This window comes from Pagrus pagrus (assembly GCF_965226575.1).
Source record: "Pagrus pagrus genome assembly, chromosome: 13".
Lineage (NCBI taxonomy): Eukaryota > Metazoa > Chordata > Actinopteri > Spariformes > Sparidae > Pagrus > Pagrus pagrus.
The window spans coordinates 830,802-844,985 of record NC_140197.1 but is presented as its reverse complement, the minus strand read 5'-3'; the positions used below and the strand labels follow the sequence as shown (position 1 = coordinate 844,985).

The 14,184-nt window shown below is 38.9% G+C and overlaps 1 protein-coding gene and 1 long non-coding RNA gene across 2 annotated transcripts; one reads left to right on the top strand and one right to left on the bottom strand.

The window, feature by feature from the left end:
• Positions 1 to 647: 647 nt before the first annotated feature.
• LOC311267488 lies at positions 648 to 1,884 on the bottom strand. The gene is made up of 3 exons (XR_014623844.1): positions 1,232 to 1,884; positions 828 to 989; positions 648 to 738 (listed from the first exon to the last, which is right to left on the bottom strand). It is a non-coding gene; the product is annotated as an uncharacterized lncRNA (long non-coding RNA).
• A 10,625-nt stretch (positions 1,885 to 12,509) lies between these two features.
• On the top strand, positions 12,510 to 13,625 carry LOC311267756 (interferon-induced GTP-binding protein Mx-like; the record flags this gene model as incomplete). The annotated part of the gene is made up of 5 exons (XM_084370986.1): positions 12,510 to 12,596; positions 12,838 to 12,976; positions 13,057 to 13,255; positions 13,336 to 13,414; positions 13,506 to 13,625. Exons 1-5 carry the CDS (start codon positions 12,594 to 12,596, stop codon positions 13,623 to 13,625), a joined length of 540 nt encoding a protein of 179 aa, XP_084227112.1. The 5' UTR covers positions 12,510 to 12,593.
• Positions 13,626 to 14,184: the final 559 nt, after the last annotated feature.

Sequence of the window (14,184 nt, the reverse complement as noted above, 5' to 3'; positions counted from 1 at the left end):
CAACACTAAAGCAGGCAGCAAGAGCCAACGTGAAAAGGAAGAGCATCAGGGAAGGCAGTTTTTTCTGTTATGACTCTAAATGAAAGAATTAGATTTTTCTGAACATTTTAATTGATTTCTGTCCTTCAAATCCTCTCTGAATCAGATCATTGGTAAGCAAGTGAAGAAAAGTATTATTTTGAGGAAGAATGGACAATAGGAATGATCCAGGCAACTACCAGTCTTTGTGTAAATTTAGACATATGGGCATTATAAAAGAATCGACTGTAAACATGCAAACTTATGAAAAATAAAATTTGATTTTTTTTTAATGTTATATACTTTATTTATTTCTGAGGGAAATTCTGGTTTACACTGTTGAGGGACATGCTTCTCACACACAAGTCTGAATCACACGTGCACAATGGAACTCATTTTTGCAACCTTAAATGCAGTAGCCTTTTCCTGGTAAGACTTTCACACAGAAATGTTATGTGTAAAATGTTAACATGATCTAGACCTAAAGAGTGAAAGGACATAAACGGTGATAACTAGTCTTCCTCAAAAGGAAGCCAATTGGGCACACCGTATAAGGCAGTTTCAATTAACTCTGTTCAGTGATATTTCAGTTTCAAGTTTTGATGCAGGAGAATAAAGAATTACCGTGCAAGTATTGAATTTGTCTGACGAATCCTCTTTCAGGTACAGTGGTAGGCCGGCAAGGGCTGCTGTTCTGGCTGCAGTGATGTTGTTCTTGTCCTTTTGAACAAAGACATAGATACATTAGCTGATGCTCAAGTCAGCTGTTCACATAAATTGTCAATGTAATGTAATAAAAATGTGTTTACCTGTTCTTCGTATGCTGTCACAACATGCTGCAGCTTCTCTCCAAACCTTCCAGTCGTCTTCTTTTTGTACAATTTCAGAAGCTGTGGTGTGTATTTATCCAACGCAGAAAAAAAGGAAGATGGCAGATTTTGATTTGTGATCCTATGGAATTCGCAGTAGAGCTGCACAGAGAAACAAACACACCAATTACCAAAATTACCTTGATTTGATAATAATCACAACTGTAAACTGGGTCAGGTATTGTTGTATAAAACTTTTACTTTTAAGACAGAAATATCTAAGACATCAGATATATATGATTTATTAATGATTTTTTCCATATCGCCCAGTGCAATGATAATTGTGTTCACGTGTCTTGTCAGCTTTTTAAGTGATTCTTTAAAGTTGTAAGTTTTCTACTCACCTGGGCTTCACAAAAAAGTGCAGGCCAGCTGTCCCTTAGTTCATCAATCGGAGGAGCAGAATTGACAATTTCTTCACGCCTTAGTGAAAAGGTACGCTGCATTTGTTGGTTGATAAGAAGCATGTCTCTTTCAGCCGAGGTCTTCTTGAACTCCTCCACCATGTTAAGCCTCTGCATCTCCAGTGTGTCCTTTGTTTCACCAGAGGGATAATTGGGAAGGAAGTTAACTTCTCCTCTTCTTGGTCTTTTGATGTTTGCCCTGGAAGCTGTGCCATCTGGATTGGTCCTGCTACGCTTGCCTGCATTCACAGCCACATCTTTTATACCAGCCCTGCAAAGTTTGGTCCTGTAGTTGCCCATCTTAAAGCGAAGGCTGTTCTTCCAACCCTCACATCCAGTTTTGGAACCTTGTTCTTTGAGGCAGGGGTGTTTCCTGACTAAAGCCTCTGCAGCCTTGCCAATCTGTGATGTACTAGGATAAGCTTTGTGCTTATATATTTCAGCAGCCATGATGTCAAGTATGTTGTGTTTTTGATCTCTGGTCAATCGGAGACCTCTCCCTTCTCTCTCAGATACAGAGTTGCCCTCTCTCAGAGAATACTCCACCTCATATGAGAATGTTGGAACAATGAAGACTTCTGGCCACCGGCAAAGACGCTCAGGTGAATCAGTATTGTCAGACAGTAACACGGTATCATCCGTGCTTGTAGAGGACAAGTCTGCCTCAATGAGTCTTACTACTTGAATAGTTGCCTTGGATGGCAGGTCCTCTATGTTTACTAAATTGCATAAAGCATTGTCAAATTCCGGATCTTGAAACTGAAGCCGGAATTCATACATCAGGTTCAGTTTATTTTTCACCTCAGATATGAGGGCATTTATAGTCTCAGGACGAGAGGGCAAAATCAGCCTCTCAGCATTGACATCGTCAAGGACGACCCTTAGTTTGAGGACGTCAGAAACCTCCATTTACACTGTGTAAGAGGAACCTGTAACAAAAAACACAAAAAACAACTGTATTTCCTTGCTCTTTGTTTTTATAAGCTGCCTACATGGACAACACATCACATTTTGTTACTTGTAGACTGAGCAAGGGTAGCATTACAGTCCTGCGCAAAGCTTAAAAACTAACTGCAGTTTTAACCTCAATTTACCTCAAGGTGATCTCTACTGGTGATAGAAAGGGTCTGAGATCTTAAGTCTCCCTTAGGTCCCAGGGGGAAGAGGAGGATGTCCTCTGGGGTGATGTGGCTCTCACTCTGTGACTGTAATAAAATGTTTAGTTGTTATAATTAGCTTGCCATAGACTTTGTAGGCAAACTGTGACATTTGGTCAGCCAACTGCAACACAGATTTCACTGTATGGCCCTTGCTTGTATGATCTTTTAGATGATACGAGCGCAGATGCTCAGTGTATTCGGTGTCATAGTCTTTCAGTAAAAAGAAGATATCATTCTGGATTAGGAATATGTTTCTGATCTCCTTAAACTCAGGCAAGGCAGCATGTGTCCCGGTGCAAACAAACATGCCAGTCACAAAGGTTGTGCCCTCAATGGTTACCTGTTTTGTGCGATAAACACTGCTGCTGTCTGTCATGCTGGATATTAACACATGTGTGTCGACAGGCAATGAATCGACATAGACTGACTCCACTTTTGAAGTTTGTACTGAAGGCTTAAAAAACCGTGGTGAAGACAAATAGAAAGCCATCATGCTCTGGTGTCTCTCTGCTAAAGTTTTTAACACATTTTTGTAGTTATTAGTGTCATGAACAATTTTCTTGAAGATTTTGTGCTTTCCCTCAAATCTCATTGTCCAGAGATGCACCAGTGGACCAAAACATTTTATGAGATGTGGATAATGCTCAATAAAATGGTGCTTTGGTCTTAATCTTAAACTGGGCAAGACTTCTTGTAGCAACTGCCTGTGATCTAAAATCTTGCAAGCCATGTACTGAATCGTTTCGTCAGTAAAGCTATGAGACACAGCCAGTTCCACAATATCTTTTAAGTCCATTAGCACCTCCCAGAATTTGTCTCCTTCTGGGACTCTGGAGCCAATGAGAAGAGGAAGCAGCCTGAGCAGAGTGTGATTCTCATGCCCATTCCCACCAATTGTTCCTCGACTGACAAAAGTTTGAGGAATTGGGTGAGGGCGGTCAACCTTATCAGAATGCTGATAGGGAAAAAACAATATTGCTCTATTCAGCTCCTCCAAAGTGAAATATTTTTTTGCAATCATACCTTTCAAACAATGTGCCAACTCAACGGGAACCACACCTTCAAACAGGTCATGCAGGACATCAGGTGGAAATCCTGTGAGAGGATGAAAATATTTGAGATGGTCAGAGAGAACACAACTGCGTTTTACCCCATAACCCTGTTCAGCGTCACCTTTCTGAACTTCTTGAACAAGGCTGTCATGCAGATCTTTGGTTCTCAGGTTAACACCAGTGACTGCATCAGATACTTGCATTTCAGTCTGAGTGGAAAGGCAAAATCTACAGAAATATGTAGACCTGAAGCTCTCATTGAAGCCAGCTAGCGCATGGGCAGCAAGGTTATCAGCTGCAACTGAGAAGACTGTTCCTTTGACACAGTCACCAAAGGCCTCAATATAGACGCCCACCTCTTCAAGAGTTCTTAGGTCCTTTAAGAGGGGTGCAAAGACTTTTGAAAATCCAAATTCCCGCACATCATTAGAATTGCACAAAAGGGCAAGTTGAGTTGAATGGAGAGCTGAACGGTACTTTGCTGGCAGGTTAGCTAATGTCCAATAAACTGCGCATACTTTGTGTATTTTTCGTGATGTTCCTAGGGGGTTTGCGATTTCAAAATCATCAACATAAAGAATTAATGATAATTGCTTACCCTCATCTGAGAGAAGCTGATTTTCCTGGTAGTAGGAGCCATCACAGTGTGACAAATACTGTCCAGGCAACTTAGAAGGGGTTTCTTTGACTTTCTCAAGTACATCTGGTTTTTTTAACAACTGTTGCAAAGTACTGAGAATAGGTACATACATAAAGGTATGCTGTGACGACTCAATCAGGTATTCGACAGGCCTAATAAGTGGAAACTTTTCTTCATAATATGTTTTCCTCCTTTTGGCAGTTGAAAGGGGTCCTTCAGCTGTAACTGACTTATGCAATACATTACTCTCCGACACTGCCTGGACTATCTCACTCACAAGTGTGTCAGTAAAGGGGCAATTATTTTTTTCCATTATTTTTATTACAGATTCCCTGACAACAGGTTCTGACAGTAAAAACAACTGATCAACATGTTCAATGATTTCCTGTGTTGCCCTCTGTGACACATGGAGAACAGTTTGCATTTTTAAGAAAAAGGCAGCCAGATTGAATTGTAACTGCTCTGCTAACTTCTCATTGCTACCTCCTGCTACAGGGGTAGTTTCATTTTCATCTGTCATTTCACCTGGATCCTGTTCAATGTCACTATCCTGGGAGACATTTACATCATTTTGCACTATAATGTCATCATAGTCACAGGTATCTCGATGTTCTCTGCATCTGTGTGCATTGAACGTGGAGTACACATTTGTTTTAAACGTGCAGGCCCTGACTGGACAGGGAACGGTTTCTTTTTTCCTTAAATGCCCCCGAAGATGTATAAACATTTCTCTCTCAGCAAATGGCTGTTTAAAATCACAAACAGGGCAATGAAATGCTCTTTTTACAGTCAAGCCAGTCGTGTCACCATCTACCTTTCTTTTCCCTGCATGAATTCTTGACAAATGTACCTTTAATGAATTAAAAGTACTAAATGTACACATGCAGCTGTTGTAGAGGCATGGTAAAGGTGAAACTCTTGAATACTGACCATGGTAAAGTCTGTAATGTCTCAGTAACTGTATTTTTAAGTTACTAGAAAAAACGCACAATTTACATTTCCACATTATTTGTTCCTGACAAATCAACTGGTGTAGGGTAAAAACGCCACAAAAACGGATCAATTGCTAGGCTAATTTAACCCGACTTTGACGAAAACCTGCCCAAAAGACGCAGAGCTGAAGACGTGATTTTAGGCGCTAAAACATCCTCGACGAACGTTTTGCTAGCTTACCAGTGGTAACTGTGACTTAGTAAAGAATAAAACACATGACTAAACTCACCCTTGGTTAGTTAAAAAGGCATGCAGTTATTAAAAATTGTGTTTTCTTTCGAATAACTAAAGTTTTTATCGAGCTTGCAACCTAGCAGCAGTTGCTAACACTATCAAACTACATGCAATGTAAAGCACAACAGAGCAACATTACCTCAAGTAGACAATAAAACGGTTCCCCGGCTGGGTAATGTGTCGAAAGTTATCCAATTTCGGCGAAAAAGCAAGGGTCTGCTGTCCCGGAGTTGATGCTAACCATGAAAAGATGTCCAAAAATAGCCCGCTCCGTCTCCTCTCTCCTGTCGCTGTGCATGTGAAGACCACGAGTTGAACCGTAGTTCACTGCTCACGTTGAAAAAAAAGAGCCAGTAAACGGGGTTTCCCAACTAAAAACAGAGGGCTACTTACAATCACCATGCAAAAACAAGTCCAAACGTGTCACCTTCGCAAAGACCACAACGTGAACTGGCAGGGTTACTGATATTGTTTTTGGTAAATGGGTTTCCCAAACATAAAGAGCTAGCGCCTGTTAAAAGGCACACAAGCTGTTTGAGACACAATCAAAAAAATAAGTTGAACGAAAATGTGTGTCATAAGCTTATTGATTTATGCCAATTTTCTGTGATTAACTTTAAATCTTTACACTGTGATCATTCAAATTATGTCACAGTAATTATTTGTTTTAATTGGGCATTGCATAATCAACAGAAATAATTATAAATAATAGACATAGCCATAAAAACTAATTACAGAAAGTGTAGCTTATATAGTCTAATAAAAAATGATATAGCTACACTTAAGTTAAATAAGTCAATGGAACACACTGGAATAAATAAGTTGTACTTAAAATGTTCCATATTTGAGAAGCACTCAAAACAAAAGAGTTATTACATCAATTATGAATTCTTAAGTTCAGTTAATTCAGGAGAATGAGTAACCCCAACGATTTTTGAGATTTAAGTTTTAGTAAGATGTACTGTTAGGTTTTACAGTGTGGATAGTACTGTGGATGGTTTTTGGTGTTTTTTGGGGATTACTAGCACATAGTCATGTCCAGTCCCCCCAATAAAAATACCCTAAATTATTCAACAAATGTATTTTCAGACTTCACATTTTAGATTCACATCTAAATAGAAACGCAGTACTTTTTGACTGATATGGCGAGCCTCTACGAAGTTGTGATTTATGGTGGCATGGTATGAGCTGCATATGTGCAAAACAAAAAATCACTTTTGTGTCCCCCCCAATCCTGACATCAGATCTGCACCCCTGCATCAGATATTTGTCTCCTTCTGTTGCCTGCTCCCCTTCTTCGTCGACTTCCTCGTCCTGCTACTGCTCTTACTCTCCCTCTTCCTCTTTCTGCCTCCATGTTTCCAAAGTTGGCATAAAGGAGCTGAGCTCACATCAGGTGTATTTGTAGTGCTATAGCTTAGACTGATTGGTCTACAATGAGATTTTAAAAGTCTTCATGTGTGTGAGTCTGTGTGCTTTTCCAATTTTAGTTGTGTTTTGTATTTTAAATAGATGTGTTTTCCCAATGATTGCATGAGATTTCCTTTTTGAACAATGTGTCTTATGTAAAAAAAAACAAACAAACAGTGTGTACCGGTGTGTGTAAACTGTAATACTAGAAGAAAAAAAAGAACTTGCCTCCATCACCTGGCCCTCAACTGAGATGAGGCCCCCTTGGCTGTGCCACTCACTCAGGAGAGTGAACGCTGATGTCGGTTTTAGCATTTGGTCTGCCTGTCTGCGGAGGTCATCTGTGATTGTGATATTAGTCGTTCTAAAAAACATTGTCCTTTTGTCAATGTTGACGAAGTAGGGTGGACCAGACCCCCTCAGGTTGTAGCCCCTTATGATGTATGTTTGTCCTTCTTTTATTTTGTTACCAAATTCCTCAAAGACGGTGAGTTTGGTGATTGTCACACCATCGGAAATCACTGCCACTTTGTTTTTTTTGGTGAGTTTTGGCTGCACAAAACTTTTGCTGCATCCATCATTTTAATGACAGCAACTTTGGGGGGGGGGGGGGGGGGGGGGGGGGTCTGAAGTACGTGTTGTCCATTGGTGTAGAAAGCAACTCTTTGAGAGCCATTCTGAAACGACAGAAAACACACAAAGACATGACTTTTTTTTAGGTGTCAAAAGTTAGTCTGTCTATTTGTCTTTTTGTCTGTCTGTCTGTCCATATACAGCTAGATAGGTAGCTTCCTTGCCAATTGATAATGGATCATTGAAGGTATTAATGGGATAGGAAAAAAAAACTACCTCTAGAGAACCTTAAGGGAACATTACCTAAAACGTTTAACCTACTTTGTGATATTTCAGAGCAAGACTTCCCCTTGAGAGACACTTGTGTTTTTGGTTACGAAAAGTGACTTAATATAGAACAAAAACATCTTTCTCTGTAGGAATTGTTTCCATAAGGTTGTGAAATATTTGCTTTTGTATTGCTGACAGTATATAGGAGAATCTAGGTTGTATACAGTCAAAGAAATTGTCTTCAAAAAGTCATTGTATTTACTAGGTAGAGAAGTAGTGACAACAAAGGACACACCTGACGGTGAAAACATTGCGAAATAAAATCACAACTGAGTCAGTGCATATTTTATTTATAATATTTATTTGTATTTTTTGTTCAGTTGCTAACACATATAACTGCACATTACGTTTATTCAGCCTTTGGACACTGTCTTATGGCAACAAAAGTTCAATGTGATAAATCTTACTTTATTTTGGTACCTGTGGTTTCAGTGGAATAGAATATTATACATTTACATTTAGGACATTAAGCAGACTCTTTTGTCCAAAGTAACTTACAATAAGTGCATTTGTGTATTTGTACTATTTCTTATAATAATAATAATAATAATAATAATAATAATAATAATAATAATAACTTTATTTTTAAAGCACTTTTCATACATTAAAAATGTAGCACAAAGTGCTTTACATGTTTTAAAAACAACCCCCATCCCGCCCTACCCCACCCAAGGCCCCAACCCCAGCACATATAAACACACACACATGCACACACACACACACACACACACACACACACACACACACACAAATAAAATTGATCTTAAAAACATGTGGCTGAACACAGAGGAGCTAGGTCAGGAAACGCTGTCACAGGAGGCCGTCTGCACCAGGGGCCGCCCACAGCCCAGACCAGGACACCTCCACTCGGGCGCCCGCCCAGCTACAGGCCAGCGAGGGCCCCACAGCAGCGCGGCTAAGCACTGCCATAGGCCCCCCACCAAGCCCAGCTGATGTTCGCCACGAGACAGAGACATCCCAGACACGGCCGAACGCAGCCCCCAGCGAGGAAACACTGGAGATATTGAACAAGAGCATAAAAGAACTAGAGACAATAAAAACATAAAACATCAAACATAAAACTACCTAAAAATTACATAAAACTATATGGACTAAGAAAGTTTAATAAATAAAACACTAAAAGTAGCTCAAATCAGCTCTGCTATAAGAATAAATAAGTAAGTAAACAGTTAAAGTAAATAAAAATAAATAAATAAATAAAAGTAAATAAATAGAGAGGACTAAAATATAAATTGGCTAAGAGAATAAAACATTAGTTAAAAGCCAGGTTAAATAGATGGGTCTTGAGCCTGCTTTTAAAAATATTAACATTCTCTGCGGCCCTCAGGTCCTCCGGCAGGCTATTCCACAGACGGGGGCCGTAGTGCTGGAAAGCTGCCTCACCGTAAGTTCGTGTTCTAGCTTTAGAGATTATCAAAAGGCCAGTGTCGGAGGATCTCAGGGTCCGCGAGGGTTCATATGGTAAAAGCAGTTCTGAAAGATAAGAAGGTCCCAAACCCCTAAGACATAAAAGGACTTTCACAGGTAAGTTTCGCAAGATGCATTCTAATGAAGCGTGATTCGATGGCAAGTTGCAGTTTTTATTTCCCCGAAATAAAAATAAAAAAAATAAAAATGTATTTGTATTTTGCAACGATTTTGTTGAGGCTCTGTAATGCGAGTTGCGAAGCCCGGATCAAGAATGCTAATTTAGTCGATAGTTTAATTGATTAACTGTTCTGATGGACTATGCGTAAATAAAACAATAATTATGTGGTTTGGGCCGAAGTTGTGCTTAAGGTGTTTTTGTACATAGGTTAATGTATCCTGTTTCCGCCTCTTTTCAAGCGCCATATAGACGAGACGGAGCGCTTCAGGCATTGTGAACAGAAAAGTCCGTAACGCCATTGGGGTAATATGATATATCCCGCCCCCACCCTCCAAGGGCCAATCGTTTGGTTCGTTGAACCGGGAAACCTATCAGCCAATCGCGTTGTTGGATTGATGGGCCTGTTGTATGTAGCCCGGGAGTTTTGCCAAATGGCTGCCTACCGTCAAGACTGAATGAAAGGTCTTAATATATAATATTGCCATACACCGTTTGGCCGCACTGACCCATGTTACTAAAGTTAAAACGTTGCAAGGTCCTAATTCACAGCAATCATGGGTAACGTTAGTAATATAAGTTAATTGTGAAAGCCGACTGAGAAAACCGTGTAGTTTAGCATATACTGCTAACGGCCTCTATTCAGCGTTTATCTCATATTATCTGACTGCTGGTAACGGTAAATTTTGACCAACATGTAGTTGTCACCTAGTTCACGTAAAGTAAATGTATAGTATTAACACAGTAATGCTGAAAATGAAGGAGTGTTGGCTGAATTGGCCCAGTTAACCAAAGAAAATCCGGTGTTCATAAATGCACTTCTGGATTAAGCTAGTTATCGTTAGCTAAATTACTTATCGGTCGATTTTAGATGAAAGAAGTCTGGGAATGAGGAAGGTCTGGCAACAGATAAAATAAAACAATTTATAAGAATATTTCAATTTTTACAGTCATTAAAGTGTAGTTATGATGAAAATGAAGGAGTGTTGGCTGAATTGGCCCAGTTAACCAAAGAAAACCTGGTGTTCATAAATGCACTTCTGGATTAAGCTAGTTATCGTTAGCTAAATTACTTATCGGTCGATTTTGGATGAAATGTAAGAAGTCTGGGAATGAGGAAGGTCTGGCAACAGATAAAATAAAACAATTTATAAGAATATTTCAATATTTCCAGTCATTAAAGTGTAGGAAAAGGGTGTACCTGTTAGTTGGAAGCAGCAATGGTGAAAATGATGAAGAAAAAGTTGATTCTGATAACAGATCACAGAGACCGGCACTAATCTGCCCGGATTGGTTAGTACTGACTGTCATGCTAACCAATCAAACAGGTTGCTATGGACTCGGAGACTGGCCCTAATCTGCCCCTGATTGACTAATACTGACTAACGCCTTGTCACAACCATCCCAGTATCACCAACCAAGTTTATTTTATATTTTAAAAACTAGCTAAGGTTATGGATAGACAGCCCAAAGTTGCATGGCTGTTTTTTCCGCTCACAGACGCCAGGGGGAAGCGAGACGGACACCATTCACCATTCAGGTTAAGATAAATTAACCAAAAAACTGCATAGTGTACCTTTTTAATGTGCAAAGTAGAATGTGCACTGTGTATTGCAAATTAAATGTAAAATGTCATCAAATCACATTATGAGGTAATAATCTTTTTTTATATAAAGATACTCAGTGATGCCAAATATCAGAAAGAAGAGAGACAGGGGAGTCCCATTTCCTGTGCTGGAAAGGGCTTCTGATGAGATCAGACAGGGAAAGTCAGTCAGAGGAGATCATATCATATGGCATTTGACGGCTCACCTCTTTTTTTGTCATGTAGTATGGAAAAAAAAAGGTAATCATTACATAAAAACATGAAATTAATAGTCACAATAACATTACTGATAAATAATATTTTCCATTTTGATTATGTGATTGATTCATTATGTATATTAGACATGTTACAACTGTCCCTGACATGTTAATATTTTATTTTATTGAGTTTAAAATAACCCTGTGCACATACATTAGTCACTTATATTAAAATGCATGCACCAGATTTAGCAGAAAGCTAATTTCCATCTGCAGTCCTATATAATCTTTTTAATTAAATTACCTTCTATTTTTGTATTAATTTATTGTTTCAAGTGCATTGTTTGCATTGAAAGGCATTTAATGTTGTGAATCAACAGTTAAAGTTGTTATCGTTAGCTAAATTACTTACTGGTCAATTGGAATAAAATAAATTCTGGGAGGAAAGGTGAAGAAGGTCTGGCAGCAGGAACTGCAGGTTAAATGAGACTATTTACATGGATATTATTATTATTATTATTATTATTATTATTATTATTATTATTATCATTATTATTACAGTATTTACAGTAATTAAATGGTGTAATTTTAAAATTAATGGGTCGAAGTTGACAATGGATCCAGTGAAGATGGATTGTGATAACAGTTCGCTAGCACTTTTTATTAATAAACTTTATTTGTCCCCAGGGGGCAATTCAAGGCAAGGCACCTGGAGCAGTTATACACTACACAACACTTAACAGATATACAACACAACACAGAACAGACAGCTAGTTAAAATAAAATAGAAAATACATAAGATTGAAATAGAGAAATATAAAGGTACAAATACAATTAAAAGAGATATAGGTAGTATCTACATAAGGTGCAAGTTGATACTGAGGTAGTTATGAATGTCCATATAAATAGATATAGATAGATAGATATGGCTTAGTTAATCATTTGATCTGTAGGATACTTTCAATGACTAAGATAGGTGTACTAGTATTGTTTTTGACTTAAAGTATTGTCTGTTTAAATACTTTTTCCCCATATCTTTTGTTTAAAGTGTTTGATTAGAGATGGGGTCCGCAAGATTTGATGAAATCCGACATGTCCCAGAAGAACCTGGTTCAAGTAAAGCTCAGGGCTGACTGAATGATGATCAAGAGCTGCTTAAACAGAGATGGAAGAAAAAGTATTAGCAAGTCCCACAGTTTATATACTTAACAGTGTATTTTGGTACTTTTATGACATTTAATTTTATTTTTCCAAGTCCTTTCCTTACAATGTACTTATTTATCCATGCAAGGAATATCATCTCAATTACTTGTTTTCTTTGGGAAAATGATGATATCAAGCCTTATTTGTTTTTCAACAGAAGCCAAAACACGTCATCAACATGCAGAGATCCTCGGGGCCCGTGGAGGAGGAGGATGAGAACAGTGCTACACGTGCTCACGCAAGACAATGATGTCTTCCAGATTGGAAAGGAATTCTCTGAGGAGATGTCACCTAGCAAATGGTTAGTTGCTCACAGGATACTTGAAATACCTGAAATGGCTAATCCATTAAATATTGCACAATGATTTGTCTCCATTCCTATCCATCCAAAACTGTATTTCTCTGGTGTGTAATGACTTTTACGGGACACTTAAAGGTGGTGTAGATTTATAATGTGTTTGTTCAGGATTTGATTACAACCAAACACAGTGGTGATTGATAATGGTGCAGATTATAACTTCATTATGGATTCATACTTTCAGATAAAGAGACTGATCCAGACGTTCATCAAAAAACAAGAAACTATCAGCTTGGTGGTTGTTCCAAGCAACGTGGACATTGCAACCACAGAGGCTCTGAAGATGGCACAGGAGGTGGATCGTGATGGAGAGAGGACTTTGGGTAAATAGAGCAGATTTTGGAAGGGGCCACTTTGCCATGTTACTTTTATATAGTTCACTGTTTGTTTTCCTTTCTCTTAGGTATCTTGACCAAGCCTGATCTCTTGGACAAAGGCACAGAACAGACGGCGGTTGACATCGTCCACAATGAGGTCATCCACCTGAAGAAGGGCTACATGATCATCAAGTGCAGGGGTCAGAAGGAGATCACAGAGAAGGTGACTCTTACTGAGGCAACAAGAAGAGAGAAAACCTTCTTCAAAGATCATGTGCATTTCCAGTAACTTCATTCCTTCTGGTTAACAGTGATTTTGACGGGTTGTGTAGCTGGCACTCAGTAACTTCTTATTTTTGTAGCAGCATTCTTTATGACGAAGGCCACGCCACTGTTCCTGAATTAGCTGAAAAACTCACACTTCAGCTGGTGCATCATATCCAGGTAAATACTTCTTGGTGCTTCAGCTTCTCAGTTCACTACGGACCACTTTACCCACTCATGCGTTAAAGCTTTGGCCCTGTGTGATTTGTAGATGTCTCTGCCTCGACTAGAAGATCAGATTGAGAAGAAACTAGTACAGACTCGTGCGGAGCTGGAGAGATTTGCTGCCGGACTTCCATCTGATGCAGCTGAGACTCGTCTTTCTCATTGATGTGAGTTCACTACAGTAGCTGGCACTCTCAAATACTGCGCTGCCTAACTAAGAGCCTTGAAAAACTAATTTCCCCTCTTCTGTCATCTGATCCTGTTATATTTTAGAGTGACAGCATTTACACAGGAGGCCATCAACCTCGCTACAGGGGAGCAACTCAAAAGCCTCAAAATGTTTTCTGTACTAAGGCGAGTGTTTGCAGTGTGGAAAGGGACCATAGACCAGTATGGGGTAAAATGTAAGTGCATCGACATCTCGGTCATCATTTCACTTGTGATGTCTTTTGTTTGCCCTCAGTACTACAAAACTGTAATATGCAAAGTTAACTATTAAGTAAGGTTCTAAAATGTTGTTTTATAAATGCCATCTCCTTATTAATATATATAAGAGCAGAATTCTTACACACAGACAAACAAAACAATCATTTCCGACCCAACAAACATTTTTAAATGACTGATTCACAGTCACGATAATGTTTTTAAGGAAAAGAGATTATGAATTATGCTATCAGTATGACCTTTACGTTTTGCTCCAGATTGCTGTAATGACCGCTATGAAG